A 20,118-nucleotide genomic window follows, 5' to 3' on the forward strand; every position below is an offset into this window, starting at 1 on the left:
TTATTATCAAACTCTTTCGGAATTTTAGGACAGATTGATACAAATTTGGTCATCCCAACCATTTACCAAATTACAAAGGTCTTTTAAGAACGAAAACTATAAACATTCAGTAGATGCATTTCAAAGTGTCATTCCCAAAACAATTCATGATTTTGGCTTTTATGGAGACACAGAAATTCCACTTTATTAACAATTTAATTTCTCCTTTCCAAAGTAAAAAATATAAAATGTAATGCTTAGCAGAAACCAAGTCAACGTGCATTGTAATGTATTGAACTATATTGCTTAGCAGCATTGAGGCAGAGCTTCATACCCTGTTGTGCAGTGCCGAAGTGTGTTATTGGATGAATAGCACTTGCAGCATGGGGAAGCTATATATTCTAACTGATACTTTTTTACACAAAAAGAGTACCAAGCAAGAGGTGCTCCTCATATTCATACACTGTTGTGGGTAAAAGATACAACTAAATTCAGAGAAGACACAGCTGAGTCTAGACTTTCTTTCATAGAACAGTGTATTACATGTACCATTCCAGAAGACACTGAGGAAAAAAAGCAGAAAGTACTGCATTTCCATTCACATTCATGTCCAAAGTACTGTCAGAAGAAATATTAAATTATTTTCTTAGCTCCCTGTTGAACCTTCATGTTTTTCACAGTCTGAAGCCAATTCTTTCTCCCCAGTTCACTGTGGAAAAAAAAGAAAAAGAATTAAACTACAACAGTACTTTTTACAAACATTTCAAAAGTATTCCACAAAATATAGAGACAGGACTGTCCCTATATTTCAACCTGCACCCCTCTGGGGTTTAATTCATACTTATGATGGGTCTCCTTCATAATGGGATACTTCTACTTCTTCCCCTTCTCTAGGGCCACTAGTGTGTCCCTTCTATCACCAGGAATATGACTTTAAAGGTCATCTCCCCAATCTTCCTCAGAGATCCTCTGTATCTCTAGAGCTACTTCATATGCCTGAACCAATCTATTTATATCACTGCCCTTCATACAGCCAGCCACCCAGGGGTATATTCACAAGAACGTGTGCTAAACATCACCCAAAAATGCGAACGCAACTTTACACATCGCAGCCTATCACGGGAAAATAACCTGTGTCAACGTGGAATTCACAACACGGCGGTACCATGCGATATTCTGTGAAAAATGCGGCCAATGTCTGCGATACAACCACCGCGACAGAGCTAAAAACACAAACCCCAATGTGTAAAAAGACGCGATGTGCCCAAACGCGATAAGAAAACAGTGACAACCGGCGAGAGGCCAGCAATACCCACGCATAATGGGGGAAAAAGCACAAGAACGGCATACGGAAAATGCCACTAAAAACGGCATAAACTGCAGAGTACTACGTATGCACCCTAACCGACTGCAGAGGACAACATGAACCCCACAATCCCCACGGAGGAACACCAAGGAATACAGGGCTCGTGGAAGGCCAATGAGAAGAGGAAGAGGAAGACTGGGTACAGTCGCCAGGAAAACCCGATTCTCGCCACTGTTAAGCCAGAACACCACCACCAACTGTATGTCACCTCCAACGTGTCATTGGCAACAAAGAGGCAAAGATGGCACACCACTTCGGACCATGTGAATGCCGTCGCATGGCAGAGGAGGACAATGGAAGAGCACAAGAGGCCCTGGACTGATGTGAATGGCAAAACCAAGCAGAAACTCGCTGCCAACACGAAAGCAGCAATGCACCCCGGAGGAGGGGTGCCAGTAGAACACCAGGAGCTGAATGACATGGAGAAGATGGTGGCCACAGTCACCAGTCAGGGGACGGTGACAGGAGTCGGGGATCCGGACACTGTCCAACATGACCCGACACCACATCACCAGGGTGCGCACCAACCAGGGAGTGGGTGAACGGGGGGAGATGGGCCCAATGGCACACATGCACAATTAAACAGAGCACACTGTACACCCACAATGACTCAAAATCATGTCCCTGATCCCACAGGAACACGTCAGCTCACACCCAAACACCAAGAGTCCCACGTACACCATGTGCCCAAAGGGGCACCCACACAACACATCAACAAGCACACAACCAACACATGCACATGTGCGAAACACAGCAAACATGCATATATGTCAGCCACACTGACAATGCAAGAGACACCACATGATAAGTAGAATGGCTGTAGTCTAATCACCATGACAATGTACACGGCATGACACTGATGTGGCTGAATGTGGACCACAACCGGAAAGGAGCAGGTCACACTCGGACACAACCACCTGCACAAACAACCCCTGACGTCAATGACGCATCTGTGGACAAACCATGCCCAAGGGTCACAACTCGACAAAGAGCACAAGTTACCAAAATCTGCAACACCTCAGGGCCGTGGAAGCACCAAACCGACAGGCACACCGCATGAAAGGGACCAGTGGCAGACAAATCAGAGCTGCAGGAGCCAATCACCCACCGTGCAGAATACGCACAAGTATAAGTATAAGTGCACCTCGACATTGACAACATCCCGGTACAAACAGCAACACCTCCACAACGGAACACAGGACACAACTGGTGCTGCAAATGTGCACAACATGGCAAATCACATCTGGCACAGCGGGAAACTGTGACAAGACAATGTACAAGTACAACCTGTAACCTGCAAATATGTTTTATTCACATATGCTGTGCTTATGGACATTTTGTACTGTCCCATGATTGCCAGGGACGGCCACATTGTCACATGCTCATGAGAAGTAATTGTCAATGATGGTGTTCCTACGGGCCATTCCTGCCACAGCTGCAGTGGGATGTGGGCCACCTGCCCCATCGTCCCCATCATCGTCTGGTACTTCTGGAACTGGGATCCATGGGGCATTGGTGCATATACAGATGTTGTGCAACACACAATATGCAACGATCATCTTGCACACGATGTCCGGGCTGTACAGGAGCTTTCCACCTATGCCGTCCAGGCACCTGAAACGTGACTTCAACACGCCAAATGTGCGTTCAACGATGCCCCTGGTGCGTATGTGGGCCGCATTGTACTGCCTCTGGGCGGGTATGTTCGGGTCTCGGAGGGGTGTCATCATCCAAGGGCAGAGTGCATATCCTTGATCACCTGTGACAGTGCAGGGTGAAAAGAGTCAATACTTGGTTCGGCAGGATGTGATGGCAGGCCCACTAATCCAGTGGCGCCTGTGCTGGCTGTGTGTGGGGTGGGTGTCAGCCAGCCCTCAGGGAATAGCTGGTGCTGGCAGCAACTCCAACAGTCTTCAGGCACACAGAAATGCAATGTCATAACAAAAAGGAGGGATGACTTGAGTCGCACAGGGTTAGTGGTCCCGGATGCACAGCGGCCGACACGGGCCCACCGCCACGGGACGCTGACCTGCGGGAGACTGGGGTAGGGACATGAGGACAGAGCAGGGTCTCGTATGTGTCATAGGTGCCTTCCGCGGAGTGTCACGGGGGAGAATGGGAGGTCTACCCCCAGGGCATGATGCAGAGGGCACATGCCAGCTGTGTCCGGCACCATGGCGGATATGAATGCCACAGACTCATGCCAGACACCAAGTCCGTACCTGCCTGTTGCTGATGATAACCCCCAGACCACCGATGTTCCGCCGGAGGCTGATGGTCACTCACGGCACACAGGGTTAGTGGCACCACGTGTCGCAGGCTTGCGTTGAACAGGGTTAGTGGCACCACGTGTCGCAGGCTTGCGTTGAACAGGGTTAGTGGCACCACGTGTCGCAGGCTTGCGTTGAACAGGGTTAGTGGCACTACGTGTCTCAGGCTTGCGTTGAACAGGGTTAGTGGCACCACGTGTCGCAGGCCTGCGATATGGAATTATGCGTCACTGATCGAAGGGAGTCTGGTGCTGTGGCCGCTGCCACGGACTTGTGGTCACTGCCAATCAGGGCTCAGGGCACAGTTCCACATGTGGGACTTACTGGTACGAAGAGGACGCCGGTGGAGTATGTCAATGAGGAAGGAGTGATGTGGGCCAGCATTCGAAAGGGGTTTTGGGGTGGTGCACCACCAAATGGGTTTGTCAGTAAATTACACCAAGTGGTCTGTAGTTGGTATATAAACAAAGTCTTTATTTTAATTCAGTTGTTGAAACAAAGCCTCAGCCAACGCGTTTCGTTCAAAACATGAACTTCGTCAGGGCATGAGTAACAATGCAAGTGCAATCCAATAGCGCCGGGGTTCATGTAAACCAGAAGTCGTCTCTCGATAGGTTACGAGATGTGCTAGGTGAACAGTCCTTTTCAGTCATCCAGTACCACCATGATAAGGGCACTGTGCACGTATCTGTGACAAGACGGTAATCCGCTTCCTCCCCTGGGAGTATCCCGTTATGATGTGGGCCAGCATCGTGGGTGCCAGTGATGGTCTGAGGAGGGTGCAGAGGTCGCGGGACTGGGGCTTGCCCCGGCACGTGGTAGGCCCTCTTTGACACACGGCATTGTCGGCAGGTGAGCAGTGCGGCCTTGGGGTGCTGGGGCGGGCAGGTTTGGTCTGGGTATCAGCGTCCGGGGGTGCAGCAGGCACACAGGGTCGCTGGCACCGCTGCTCATGGCGTCGGCCTCATAACAGACTGCCAGGCGCCGCCCTGTCAGTGACATTGGCATTTCTGGGAGAGAACCACACTCTACTCCACAGGGCTTTTGTCCACACCCCTACGCAGCCCTGGCGTACTCAGGGCCAACCCACTACGCTCATGCACACAGGGCGGGACGCAGCGAGCGGCATTTCCGCTATCTGACCCACGGCCTGGGGTGACATGCTTGCGTCCACCGTTCACTACTCTCCAGTCACCAGCAGTTGTGGTCTGCATGGACATATCTGTGGTTTGCATACCCATGTCTGTCCTGCCCATCCACGCCTCACTTGTCGTTGTGTACATTCCCATTCACGGGTCACTTGCATCCTTCGCACATGGCTGCATTCCGCAGCTACACAAATTCAGCTGTTGTGTGGCTGTGGTGCCATGATATAGCTGTATTGTGTGCAGGTGTAGCCCAGGATCACCATGGAGTAGTGTTGTCATTTCTGGTAGGTGGGCATGTTGATCGACATGTTGTATGTGGTTTACTTACCAACGAGCAGTACACTTTCATATGTGCCATCCTGGAAGCGCTGGTTGATGATGGACTATCGGAAGATGTAGGAATCTAGCACACTGCCGGGGTAGTTTGCAACGACATTGGTGAACATTCCCCGGTGGTCCACTATTACCTGCACATTGATTGGATGCGTGTGCTTTCTATTGCGGTAGTGGTGTGCAGTATCTGCAGGGGGCACAAGTGGGACATGTGTGCAGTCTATTGCCCCCAACACGGCTGGGGATCCAGCTATGGAGTACAAGCCATGCTTGGTCTCCTGCTCTCCTGCTGTTCCTGCGCAGTGTGGGGGAAGTGAAAGTACTGGGGTATGAAGCTGAGGATGGCATCCAGGACAGGTGTGATGAACTTTGATAAGGCTGGCTGTGAGACCCCTCCTACTCTGGCAGTTGTTGGTTGGAAGGCACCAGAGGCCAACAGGTGCAGCACAGCCATCAGCTTTGTCTGCGGAGGGATGTTCATTCTCCGCTGTGTTGGGACCTGATGTGGGTCATGATACGGATGATGGTTGTCCTTTTGAGCCTGTAGTGGGCAATGACTTCCTTGTGCGTTAGGTCTGTGAGACTGGTGTGTTTTCGGTAGGTCCGTTGTCTTACTCTGCACTGCCTCTGTGGTGGTCCGGGGGGGCAGGTCCGGGTCTGGGGGGTGGTGGTGGTCCTGGGGGTGGTGGCAGTGGGTGTTGTGGCCCTGTTGGGGCTCCGAGCTGCATGATGAGTAGCTCTATAGCGTTGTTTGTTCTTCGGGTGTGGCTGTGTGCTGGGCTCTGTTGCCTACTGCAGGTAGTCGTCCAGCATTACACCTGCAGGAGGCAGGTGTTAAATATCTGCCTGTACCACGGCTTATCACCTGTTTTTGGTTCGCTTCGCAGATCTGGTAGTTTATTGTGAAAGTGGTGTTGTGGTTTTTTTTGTGTGTTTTTGCACGGGAACACCTACTCTGCATCTCATTAGGGTTAGTTGGTGTTGTCTGCCGTGGAGTTAAATTTTTGGGCAGTTATCATGGGATTACTGGCATTGTCTGCAGTTTGCACCAGCTTGTGAATGGGTTGTTAAATCTATCTCCACTTTTGATGCATTAAGGTGGAGATAAATCGGAGATAAGTCCTTGTGAATATACCCCCAAGTCTCTGGGTATATGGACTCTTTGGTCTGCACTTAACATAGTAGATTTGCTCCCACCATTTATACTAGACTCTAACAGCTATTTGACCTTCAAGTCCACCTCCTTGACAGTCACATCAAGACCCTTTTCTCCTCTCTCAGCCTCAGCTTTTCTCTGCTGAGCAGCCACCAGCTTCAGCCTCAGGTCCCTCTCAGCCTGTCTGTCCATGACCTCCTCCACATACATATTACCTACATACATACAAATTAACTACATTAATATTTATTTTAACGATTCAGGTATCTTTTTGCTCATTAAACATTAAATGTTTCTCTATTTCACAAACTGGTTTGTAAATTTAGAATGGGATTGTTGTGTCCTTTACCTTATAAATTGCTGGTACTACTTGAAATTAGTGCACAATTCTCTAGGGATTGTCTGCTGCGTGTGCCACAGTTACTTGGGAATGAGCAAATAATCTCTTAGAACTTGGTTTTGACATACCTAGATTGTGTTTATTAAGTTGTTGAAGTTCGCCCCCTCCAAATTACGATGGGGTCTAATTACTGGAATTCAGATCACAGTTATCCGCAAAGGGAAGAAATCCTAAATCCCTGGGGTAGGAACTTATAAAAAAAAATAAAAAAATAAGGAGATGCCGCAACCAAAAAAATTTGGACATTCATAAATGGGTACAATGAAGAGTATTACGTTTACGTGCACTCGTCGTCAGATACCTATCGGAGTACTCTGCGTGCTACAGATTTTTTATATTTACGCTGTCCACTTACATTGATTTGGACCCAACCCCGGAATTATTTCAGAGATTACTTCCTCTCATTTACTCAACATCATCCTGAGGAACCATGATCGACTTTTACTTCTACGTGTGATTCTTTCTTTCTGCCCTACATGCCATTAAGCAGAATACTTACTTTTGAGGCCCTGAGGAAGTCTTTTGGGTTATCCGCCCTCTGACGAAACACGTGTTGGCTGCAAACATCTTTGAACAACTTGCCATTACGATCTATTATTTAACATCTACGACAACGGAGATAATAAAGAAGATAATCTACATATTTACGGATGGGACTTTTTCTTTTATGAATTGTTATACTTCAAACTGATCACTGTTGCTTCCACTTGCTCGGGAATAATCCATTGTCTATGTTCTTATCTCCGGTTACCCGTGTAACAGAGATTTTTGGGATTCAAAGTGGCTGTCTCCCATTTGTTCCCTTGAGCATTCTGTTGATTTATTTTTCACGTTATTTAATATTGATTTTGCGCAAAATTTAACCTAGCCATGGTCTGAGGTCTTTAATGAAGAGTATAAGTCACAAATGGTTATTTTGCCCACTCAACTACAGTTGTCTAACTTAAACTACGATTGGATAGTATTGCTCATGATTACAATTTCAGAAACTAAAGGTTAAATTCGAAATAATAGCTCTGTCACATGATTTTGACACAACTGTCGTAAAACGGACATCAGTGTGTGGGCACATTGGTAACTCTTGCATCTCTAACCCACTTTAAAATATAATTATTGCCTCTCCCTTGAAAGCTTTTTAGTGTTCCTGTCCAAATGATACAGCGAGTTTAGTAATCATCTTCAAAGCTGTATGAATGGTACATCAACTGTTCTTCAAAATAATCCCAGAAATTCGTATTGAGAAGTTCACAGAAATTACCCTGAAACAGCACCCTTTTTTTGAGAATCACTTTTAGGCTTGTGTTCCACACACAAAAAGATATGTTGGAAGAATTATGTTATTATACTGTCAGCGTGCTTTAGAGCAAGTTCCCTTTTGCTGTCTAGTAATCAGCAATCTTTCTGGAAGGATTTGCAACCATTTTTGTTTCAAGGGTAACTCAGTCCAGACACTGCCTTTTGTATTACAATCAAAACCACCATTCCAAGACGTCACATACTCAGTGACCTTGCTCTATGAAAAAAATGATAATTTAGCTAACATAATAAAACAAACATTTTTTTTAAACTATTGTATCACGGTCAGCATGCCCTGGAGTAAAATATATTTACTAAATATGTTTTCTAATTCTGTTCTGCTGGAATGATAACTTGAAGTAGTTTTTAGAGCATTCCTTTTATGCCTTCCTTCGATACATGACAATTCCATAAAACATTAGTGCCTCACCTGTAGTGATATTTCGATGCACTCAAAGGGCAACATTTTAAGATTTGTGGTTCAAAGGCAGTATGAAGCATTGATACCACCATTATAATATATATTATGCTGCCTGGCTGCTCTCAGGGGGACCTAGTATCTCTGGCAACCAAACCAGGACCTGTTAAGGGGAAAATCAGAGAGGAATTACAAACTGATTGCTGTGTAATACACCCCACAATATGCCTCTCCCTGCTCCTGATACTGAGTAGATTTGCATTACCTACTGAGACTTGTTTCAGGTATGCCATATTGCTATTGTCTTCTGCCAACTCGTGTGCCTGGGGAGGGTTTTTTCATTTTCTGTTGTGTGGGTGTATGGTTTCTGATTCCTGGCAGCAAAGGCTTTCAGTGTTGCACAGTAGCCAGGCCTGCACCATGTTGCATTACTGCAGGCCAGCGTTGCTCAGGAGTGTTGCTTCTTGGGTCATACAGCATGGTGACCAGAGTTTGCTAAAAAGCATTGCTTCCCTCAAGATTGTTTTCTAGGCCAGAAACTCAAATTATCCAGTTCATCCCAACCCAAGGTGATGCTTCTGGTGTGTCTCCTGTCTCTCTAATGGAAGTTTCCAGCCTAACATGAAGGCATTTTCTTTTTAATTGAAATTTGGGCTAAAGGAAACTCTTTTCCTAAAGTCTCTGTAGCTTTACTTTCGAGGTACAAATTTAACTATGTGGAATGAAAGGGCCACACTGACAGAGGATTCGTAATCAAATATTGTGACTCCTTGACTGGGCATATCTTCTACTCTGAGGGATATTTCAGGGTGGAAGACATCTATTTCAAAGAGTATTAAAATGTTTGTTAATCTTATTTTTCCCTGTGCTTCCAAATTCACAGCTTTAGCAGACTCCCAGGGCAAACTGATGTTTGATCTCTCAGCCTCCAACAGGCTGTTAACAGCCTGCTCTACCTTTACCCTCAGCCAGCTGAAATCAGAGCCTACGCATGAGGCTGGGCATTCACTGGACTTTTTATTTGTCTCTGTGGATTTTGTTTAGAATATTGCCTATTTTCTAGTCCCCTGATTAGAGCACATAATGATTATTTATTTACATAAAAAGTGTGACCTTAGTTTTTGTTCCCGGCCTTTTCCTACTACAGCTACTGCTAAGCACAACCACTCCTAAAGTTAACAAGTCCAGGCTTTCTTTCGAAGTTGCCTCACATTCATATGATTTGACCGATGTGTCTCAGATTATTAATGACAACATTAATAAATGCCCGTTTTCAGACTTACACATGGCCGTTTCTACCATTAGGCAAGACTAGGCTGCCGCCTAGGGCAGCAAAAGAGGGAGGACAGCAAAAAACATGAGTTTGGGAATCGGAATGGCCTACGACCTCGAAATCGCATTGGGTAGCGCCTTGTCCCTTCTACAATTCAACGCGACGTCACGTCATGTTCGGCGCCACGGGCGGAGGCCGTGCGCGCGTGGCCGGCGGAGGCAGAGAGTTCCCACCTGATGCCCAGCAGGTACCGGGGGAGGCCGGGGGATGTTGGGGTGGGATCAGGGTCAGCCAAGAGCCAGGTCATTTATAAGTGTATTTTTTTAACTAACTACCCTTGTTAAGGGAAGACCCGGAACGATCATGGCACAGCCAGACAAGAAGTTTTTTGAGAATCTTTCGGGTTCCAGTGAAGCCATTGCGATGCTGACCAGCGGAGGGGATGCACAAGGTAAGCGGCTCGCCTGGATGTGGTGGGGGTGTGAGGCGAGGGACGTGATCTAGCGCTGGGTGAGGTTAGCATGAGGATTCTGTATTTGGAGACTGCTGCCTGTCTTGTTCTCCCCCTGGGAAAATAAGCTCACCAACTTCTGTGGCACCCAGCTCATGAACGGCATCCATGGGGACGCGAGGAATGTTACGTGCATAGCATGCCCCGCGGGAAGGCGATGACTAACGAATTACGAAGAGGAAGTGCAGCTCATGAAAAAAAGTAGTGGCTGTGCGAAACTCTGATGCATAAACACTCTGCGGATGAGAAGAGATGTTATGTTATCTCTGTACATCAAAGACGTGACGTAATGTAACATTTGAATAGCATATAGAGGAGAGGAAATGCAGGATGATGGTGCTGCCCATCGTTTACAAACAGCTCATAGGTGTGAATGATACAAATTCAGACTTAGGGGTGTGTGGCTATAGTTTCCTGTGGGGAGTGATAAATACGCGTACTTCGCCTTTGGTGTGGGATAATTCATTGGCTTTCTCTGGTTGAGGGTGTCTACTCTACTTAGCTTGTTTTGGCATCTACAAGCTGGTTCTAAGTCGGTGCCCATAGACTCGCGCCCACGCTTTAGCCTGTGTTTAGGAATACTTAGCCCATCTGTGCCTGTGGTTAGGGGGGCACTAGTCAAAACTTTGCTTAATATAAATGACACCTGATCAGAATAAACCTTGGCTGGAGGATATATGCTTAGATTTAGCCCCGTGGTGTAACGCAAATCGATGCCCCCCCTGCAGAATGTGGTGAGGGGCCACTGCACTGAGATTCCCATATCTCACAGAAATTCATTGGTGTTGTCTCTAAAGGGGGCCCAAGGAGGTCTATCCCCCCCAACTGTGCACTCTCCCCCGCTTGGAGGGGCCTGCGTTATGCCCCTGGTGCCCATTTGGTTTGGCTCGCAGCTCACTATATAACCCGCGTTAGAGTGGCTCCCTAAGTCTATTCTTCAGGACATTGACACAGTTTAATTCTCTCACAGGTGGCCTGTGTGGGTTAATGTGTGTATATGTGGTTGTATCTGTAGTTGTGAATGTACGCGCATCTGACTGGCACGGAGGTGTGCATGCATACGTGTGCATCCATCTCTGGATGTGCGCGAGAGCAGCATTGTCCTCTCTGTATGTGTGCTTCAGTGGCCAGACACTACTGCCTCTCCAGAGGACCCGTGGATTGCCTTGTGTTGCGTTGACGGATTAAACTCACTTCCAGATTCCAGGAACGCTAGACGTTACCTGCGTGTTCTCAGGCAAGGCCTTTCAAGGGATGGGCTCATCGCCGGACTGGGAACCAAAACCGGCCCTGGCAAAGTGCTCAGTCGCCCCCCCCCCCCCCGGGGCTTGGGGGTGCCGTTGAGCTCTTTGCCACGGCCAGTTTTCGGCCGATTTTGTTACAGGGCCGATTTTGCAGCTATGCTGCAAAAACGGCCCTGTAACAAAACCGGCCCCCAGGGGCCCAAAACCGGCCCCCACCCGTGCGGCCCACTGGGGGATTGCCCGGTGCCCGCTATGGCCAGTCCGGCCCTGGATGGGCTCCGGAGCTCATCTTTCTAACAAAATGATCCGGCTGGAGTAGCGGGGAGGGCTGAGGTGCTGAGAGGACTCAGTGCTTCAGAACACAGACCCCATATGATGCAATGCAGGTTTTCACTGAGCACTTACAATCGCGGTCACAACCGGCTTTCGTTTTCACTGTTAACACAACCGGCTTTCGTTTTCACTGTTAACACAACATATTTCCTTTACAAGCAGGATTGAAGCCCGGACCAGGGAAGGCAAAGCCTGCCCCAATGGAGGTCCGGGACAAACTCCTCCTGGGGGCGAGAAGCCCCCCCCTATCCCAGGGCGAGATCCTGCGAAAGGGGGGCAACCAGGATTGGTCGCCCCCAGGGCAGTAGACAGCTGCCCCAATCAGGGGGCGTGATAGTAGGCCGCGAGAGGGTTTAAGAAGGGGGCAAAAGGCCACCCTATGCACATACTCACCCTTCGCTGAAGAAAAGAAATGTGAAGAAGCGAGGACGCAACGGCACCGGGAGCCATGGGTCAAGCTTCACAGGGACACCTCGGGCATCCCGGTGATGACGGGCGAGGAGCAGGAAAGTTCGTCCATGAAGATCCCTGCCTCGTGGTAGAATAGCCGACTGCAGAGGTCGCAGACCGTAGAAGGGGTCGTAGCGGGCGTTGGTGCCCCAGAAGTTACAGCATCACAGGAGAGGTGAGCATCAGGGGCATAACACAGGCCCCTGCATCCCCCGCTGTGCGGGGGGCCCCGAGCTGCAGGGGGCCCCCTCAGCACAGTAGTCAGGCCCAATAGCTCGGATTAAATCCGGAGCAGGGGCCCCTCTGTGTGCGTGGCAGGGGGGCCCCCTCAACTTTCGTTACGCCACTGGTGAGCATGGGTATCAAAGGAGTGGGACCGTAGCTAGTTGGGATGGGGGAATACTTTACAGCCAAATTAGTACAGCTTATTGCAGCCAAATACTGTGCATGGCTCCGACAGCACTTCACAAAGGACGACAACAAACCCGGGCACCTGATCTCTCCAAAAGAACTGGATTGGAGGCTGTGTGCTGTGCATGGTACCTTTGTATATTTCCTTGTCTAGAACTAGATATTCCCCAATACTTCCGGGAAAATCCGTTCTTGTCAGAGGAGCAAGTGTGTCACTGAACAGGATGTGATGCAGGGGTATAGGAGCTAGGGGATTCAGAAACTCTAACATCATGGAAGGGTCTTTAATGGTGCATGTGTGATGATGGAATACCTTTCTGCGCTTACATTGTTTACGGAAATATGCTCCCTGTGCTTTCCTGTGAGGAGTGTTGAGTGCACGGTGTAGTACAGAAAAATAGACATGCTTTCCCGGATCAGATTGTGGCAGCTAGAGATACAGCAGAGGTTCGTGGTCACTCGCTTCCATTTCTGCACATTCATGCACCTTGGACCGGAAAACGTATGCTTGTCGCTAATGTTGCCAGCGCGAGGCCAGGTGCTGCAGCAACAGTACTGCATTGCTGTGGGCCCAGAGCGATGATCCAGGTTTAAACCCTCTCTAATCTCAGTTCCTTCGTTAATCGGATGCTCCGACCAGAGCCATAGCCTCCATTAGTGCAGCAGGAGCATTGGTGCCGGGGTTCAGTGGCCCTATATAGACACCCAAACACACGCACACGATCTCCCTATCTAGACACACGCATTCAAACACACACACATGAACTCCCTATAGACAGCCAAACACACACGCTGGTGGTGCAGAGTTTACTGGCCCACCCCTAGTCTGAACCCGGGAGAGAGTCCCAAGAAGGTTTGGTCTCAGCTTCTTCAGTGCCCAGACCACAGCAAAGGCCGCCCTTTAAATCGCCCTCCACCTCTGTTCCTGTGGAGGTAACCTCCTACTAATGAAGACTACCGGTTGGTCTAGGCCCTCCTTCTTTAGCTGTGCTAAGACAGTCCTTATGCCAGGCTCTGAAGCATCTGTCTACACTATGAACGCCTTAGAGAAGTTAGGAGCCTTGAGCACAGGGCTGTATACATTGCCTCCTTGAGTGTGTCAAGGGAATTCTTGCAGGCCTCTGTCCATATCACCTATCTAGGCTACTTCTTTGAAGTAAGCTCGGTCAGTGGGGCAACAATGGTGCCATATCCCTTAAAAAACCTCCTATAATATCCTGTGAGGCCCAGGAAGTCCCTTACCTCAGTCTGTGTTTGAGGGGGTTGCCATGCAAAGAAAGTTTCAATCTTGGCCTGGAGGGGCAGCACTTGCCCCTGCCAATTATGTGGGCCTGATAAACCACGGAACCTTTCCCTATCTGGCATTTACTGGCCTTGAAAGTCAGGCCCACCATGTGCAGGGTCTGAAACACTGCCTGGAGGTGGTACAGGTGCAGCGGCGGCTCCTCTGCAATGGCGGAGAAGCGTCACTCCACTGGTTCAGAGCCAGCAGCTGAAAAATAAAACACTATTTTATTATTGTTTTATTTTTCAGCTGCTAACTGACCCAGCGTGTGTAGGGTGGGGCAGGGCTGGGCTGTGGGAAGGAGAAGGAATGAAGTGCGCTGGGCACTTCCAAGTGAGCATTTCTGTTTGGCCGGCCATCCTAGGCCCGCCAAACGCACATGCGCACTTAGGTTTCTCTAACCCGGCTGTATTCTACAGCTGGATGGAGAAATGGCACAAACTCCCTGTGCCTGAGCGGAGTATCAAACTAGCCCACTCAGGCCAATCCCGGCTCAGCTCTCATTGTATGGGAGCAGCGTCTGAATTGTATGGGGACTCTGTCCCAGGGACTACCAGGAGCAGAAGGGGAACGGGGGGAACGTAAGAGCACCAGCTCGCAAGGTGGCCGCAGGATCAGGTAAGTTTTTTAAATTTCATTTTTTTTATTCCTCCCCCCCACCACCGCTGCGGTTCTGCTGCCCCCCCACTGCATATTGGCCACGACTGTACAGGAGTTCCTCCCAGCTGGAGCTGTAGACGGCTATGTCATTCAGTTAGGAGGCACAGAATGCCTCCTTCCCAGCTAGGACCCTTATGACCAATTTCTGAAAGGTGGCAGGGGCATTCTTTAAGCTAAAAGGCATCACTCTAAACTGTAAGTGGCCATCTGGAGTTGAAAATGCAGACCTCTTTTTTGCCACCTCAGTTAGAGCAATCTGCCAGTATCCTAATGTCAGGCCAAAAGTACTGAGAAACTTGACAGTGTCCCGCCTGTCTATGAACTCATTAGCACGGGGGATGGGGTGTTCATCAGTTTTCATGACAGAATTCAGGCCCACTGTAGTCCACACAGAACCTAGCTCTGGAGACGTGCCCAGTGGGGCAGCCTTGGGTACCAGCACCATGGAGCTGGACCAGTGACTTTTGGAGGACTCAAAAGGACCCTAGCGTCAGGCTCTTGGAGACCTCCTCCTTCATACTGACCCTCACCTTGTCTGACAACCAGTAAATCCTTGTTTTAACAGGTGGACTGTCTCCAGTGTCTATATATTGGACGCACAGGCTTGTGAGTACAGTGGTGAAGGGGAACAGAGAAGCAAACTGCCCCAGCAACTGGTGACAGTCACTCTGCTGCTCTGGGGTCAGGGTAGAGGAGAAGTTGACACCCGCCACTGACCCATCGTGCTCTTGAGCATACAGGAGGTCAGGGAGAGGCTCGCTGTCCTCTTGCACTCCTTCAACTGTAATCTGGAGCATGCTCACTTCGGACCACTCAAGGTGTGGTTTGAGGCGATTCATGTGGAGTAGGGGTTTCTAGTGGTCTTGAGATCTAGCACGTAGGTGGACCTTCCCCCCCTTCCGCTCCTTCACCTCATATGGGCCTGTCCAATGATCCTGGAAAGCTCTGGGTTCCTCAGGCTCCGTAACCCACACCTTCTGACCGGGTTGACACTCTAAGAGGATGGCCTTATGGGAAGAAAATGCCAAGGGTAACTTTTCTTTAATAAACACAATATTTGTAGCTTTCTGATAGACCAGTGACTCACCTTGTCTGCCACATTTACATTCCTGAGCTAAAGGATGGAAGTTTAAACTCAGACATGCTAACCACTAACAGATTTAGAAGCATGTGTGAAATACACAGTTTTTTACTTGACATTGAAAATATCTTGCATGCATAGAGTCATTTACATTAAAAAGCACATTGAAAGAATTTGATATTTTATCAGATATAATTGAAGAATACTTACGTATCCTATTTCGTGCTTATCAGTTGGGTTAGACAAGAATATGAATTGATGAAAAGATAAATATACTTTTGTCACGGAAATCAATGAAGAGATATACTAGATGATGGTTGCTTTGTGGTTTACTTGTGTGAATTGTACTCAAACAAATATTCTTTTATTAATGATGGAAATTGAGAAATAAAGTAGACTGTTGTGTTCTGTTTTTCATATACTTCTTACTCAAAGTGCTCATTTCTGATACTAGGGAAGAGAGTTATTCATGACAGACAATGAAATACTGACTGAGAGACGCAAGCATGAGCTAGACCGTCAAGAATTAATGCATCAAAAGAGGGTTGCACTGGAAACAAATAAAATCCTTAAGGAGCAGCAGGAGAAAGAAAGGCTGTAAGTCTTCAAAATATCTTACTTGAAAAACAAGAATACATTTCACGGACTTAGATAGAATATTATGTATTTTGGAGTTTCAACTTAAATTTTCTTTGTTAGTCTGTCATATTTTGTCAACTTTTTTGCCATTATGTTTGATGATAATTTTCAAACGCATTAATTATTTTGGTAAAAAGAAGGGTACTTGTTCTATTTTTCACTCTACTCCATCATTCAAATTCTTTGACAATTTAAAATATAGTCACACTTTGGATTGTTAATGTTCATGTGGTGGTACATCAAATCAGTTGGGGATAGTGGCTTTGGGGGATAGTTGGTAAGAGGGGAGCTTTATCATACCAGTCAAGATATCTCAAATGTTGGATTAAAATACGTCCTTATTTTAAACACAATGTAGTATAATTGAATTGCTCTCAGTGGAACTTTTCCTAGAGTGCATGTTAGCAAGAGGTTAATTAATCCTGTCATGAAAGACACGTATGTTAAACTGTTCTTAAGAGTCTAAGTTGATGAGTTATTAACATTGTATTATTTCTTAGAAATTGGCAAAGTCAATCAAATGAATATTTTTTTGATTAACAATTCGTAAGCTTTTGACAGTGAACTACCACCTGTCTTGTTTTTTACACCCCATCTGTGAAACATCTCCTTTCCTTTTTTTTTGCCATCCCTGAACTATTCTTCTGCAAGCCGATATATTTCTCCTTCTGGCATTTGTTTCTTTCTTTGTTTGGTAGAATACGGTAAATAATGCTGTTAGAGAGAAAGAGGGAGAGAGAGAGAGAAAGAGAGAGAGAGAGAGAGAGAGAGAGAGAGAGAATTTTTTACAACCAGGGAGTGCTCTCCCATTTTGAAACGTAGTGTGATTCTCATTTTCCATTATTAATTGTCTTTCTTTCAAGAAAAATTCCTTTAATTGTAATGCATTTCGCTTTTTACTCAAAGCCACAGATTGACTACCCTAACAGTTAACAATTTCAGAAACTGCCTCAGAGTTCTTAACTGTGAATTTGAACTATTTTTCATCATCATTTACTTTTGGTAAAATGATTTCTTTAAGCTAGTAGGTGAAAATTGTCTTTTCATCAAGAAGACACAATGGGGGATATTCTCCAGAACGTGTGTTAATTATCGCAAAATTAGCTTAATGCAACTCTGCATTTCGCAGTCTATTGCGGGAAAATAACACCATGTTAACATAGTATTCTGAACCCGGCGGCACAATGCGATAGTCTCACGATAACGCGCCAAATGACCGCGTTAAAACTAACGCGACGCCCAAAAAACTTGAAACACGAACGCAAAAAGTTGCAATGTGGCCAATCGTGATGCAAAAATCAGCGATAACCAGCGACAGGCCTGCAATTCCAACGCGTCATGCGGGAAAATGCACTTTAAAAGCAGAACAAAAAAAAAGGCAAAAAAAAATAAACTGCAAAGCACCATGGATGCACCTGGACCGAGTGCAGAGGACAACGCAAACCCCACAAGCCCCACAGACAACCAGCAAGGAACCTCGGGGTCGGGGAAGGCAATGGAGAAGAGAAAGACGGGGTTTAGTCTGCAGGAAAACAGGATCATCGTTACGGAGGTGACAGAACACTACCAACAACTGTTTGGCACCTACAACCTGTCATTGGCAACAAAGATGCGAATATGGCCATCTTGGACCAGGTGAATGCTGTTGCAGCGTTGAGGAGGACAATGGAAGAGGTCAAGAGGCGCTGGAATGATGTGAAGGGCAAAACCAAGAAGAAACTCAATGCCAACATGAAACCGGCAACGCCCACTGGAGGTGGGGGTCAAGAGGCACACCAGGAGCTGGATGACATGGAGAGAATGGTGGCTACAGTCATCAGTCGGGATATGGTGCCAGGAGTTGGGGATCCGGACACTGCCCAACATGACCTGACACAACATCAACAGGGTGAGTACCGACCAGGGACTGTGGGAACGGGGGGAGATGGGCACAATGGCACACCTGCACTATTCAGAAGAGTACACTACACACCCACAATGACTCCGGATTATGTCCCTGATCCCCGTGGCACACTGCAGCACACATATAAACACCAAGTAGGCCCCCGTACCCTATGTCCCCAAAGGGGTCCCACCCCACACATCACCAATCTCAACACCAACACATGCACATGTGCGAAACCCAGCAAAGATGTGTAATTGTGAGCCACTCTGACAATGCAAGTGACACTACATGACGATTAGCATGGCTGCAGGCCAATCATCATGACACCGCCTGAAAGGGATAAGGGGCCGCCACATCAGAGCTGCAGGGGTGACTCACCCACAATGCAGCACACACACATGATAATAAGAGCACCTCAACATTGACAACAATGTGCTACAAACTGCAACACTTTCACAACAGAACACGGGACACAACTGGTGCCGCATGTGGGTCCAAAATAGCCAATCACATCTGGCATAGCAGGAAACTGTGAGATGACAAGGTACTAGTACAACCTCCCTGATGTAGTACAAATTTCCTCTGTCCTGCATTAAATAGGCATCTCTCCACAAACAGTCACAATGTACATTGTCATGCAGTCTGTATGTAAACTTTGCCAATGCGTCAACATACATAGAACACACTGCGAAACTGCATCTCCCCTTTACATTGCAGAGGGACAATCAACACCTCTTGCAGAGCAGACCCTACATCACGTCAGTGATGATGTAGACAGCCCCCAGGACATTGACCTAGACAAACTCCAATGGTTCATGGATGCCCTCCGCACCCCACCTCCAGTAGCAGTTCAGCCGAGCACCATCGAGTGGAGCCCACCCCCTGCACAGACCACACAGCAGAAAGCACCCACCACCACCACGTCTGTCTCACAGCACCTCACCGAAGAACACATGGCGTTCCAACGCCTTGTGTTAGACTGCAAGAGGGGGCTGGCTGAACAGGTGCGGTGGGGTTCGAAATCATGGCAGCCAAACTAGATGCCATACATGGGTGTCTAAGTCCCATCAGGGACCATTTACACTCCCTAACAGACACCCACAGTCCGCCCCATGCCCTCCAACAATCCATGGCTGGCATTGCTGGAGTCTTGACTCGGAGACAACAACAACTGTCCAGTCAGAGTGGCTACAGCGATATCATCCGTGATTTGGGAAAGATGAGCAGCGTCATGGAGAACATGGAGCGGATGCAGGCGCAAAGAATAGCTACCACGGCTGCACACGAGAAAGCTGTAGATGGGAACTTCCATGCCCTGCAGATCCTCATCATGGGAGTGATGCCACAAGACATTGCTCAGATGAATGCTGCTGCTACTTCTACATCCACATCCACATCTCCAGCCCCTGATGTGTCAGTGTCACACAGTGCTGCAGACCAAACACCACCACCCACATGTGAGGCACATGAAACGTCAGAGGCCGAAGATGAGGATGAATCTGCCTTAGTGGTAAGTAGGAAGCAGTAGCATTCATCTCCGCCATATGACTTCTTTCTGCTTGGTTCTGCCCTCTGCATCATGCCCTGAAATAACACCTTCCACTGTCCCCCGATACACTCCGCGACACTAACCTTGCACCTCGACATGGACTGCCATATATACTTTGCAAAACAATGACACAGCAATCAGCCTGCGGACTGGACTCTTTCCCCTCCGAGTAACTTGTCAATCCCTAAAGGACTCTGGCTGGCCCTCCACGTGGCAACATTGTAAAGTGTTGTCTGCACGGCCCAGTACTAAGACAGCTTCAAAACTACACTGAACGGGAATAATACATTCCAATACACACAGATGTGTCATGTCCATTATTAATCAAGTATGAAAGCCTGGACGAATGTAGGGGCAGTGATTACCCCTTACGTCCATGTTGCTCATGTTGTGGGACTCACAGGGTGCATCCTTGCACCATGGTGGTACAT

At 47.7% G+C, this 20,118-nt stretch overlaps 1 protein-coding gene across 2 annotated transcripts in view; it reads left to right on the forward strand.

Annotated features, from left to right (window-relative positions):
- The window catches only part of USH1C (USH1 protein network component harmonin), a 739,024-nt gene that overhangs the window by 391,631 nt on the left and 327,275 nt on the right, over positions 1 to 20,118 (forward strand). For both annotated transcript variants that reach the window (XM_085648065.1, XM_085648066.1), the window contains exon 12: positions 16,069 to 16,211. In XM_085648065.1, coding sequence (XP_085504191.1) covers positions 16,069 to 16,211 — 143 coding nt within the window. The remainder of the gene's footprint in view (positions 1 to 16,068; positions 16,212 to 20,118) is intronic.

Source organism: Triturus cristatus, chromosome 3_2, assembly GCF_964204655.1.
Source record: "Triturus cristatus chromosome 3_2, aTriCri1.1, whole genome shotgun sequence".
Lineage (NCBI taxonomy): Eukaryota > Metazoa > Chordata > Amphibia > Caudata > Salamandridae > Triturus > Triturus cristatus.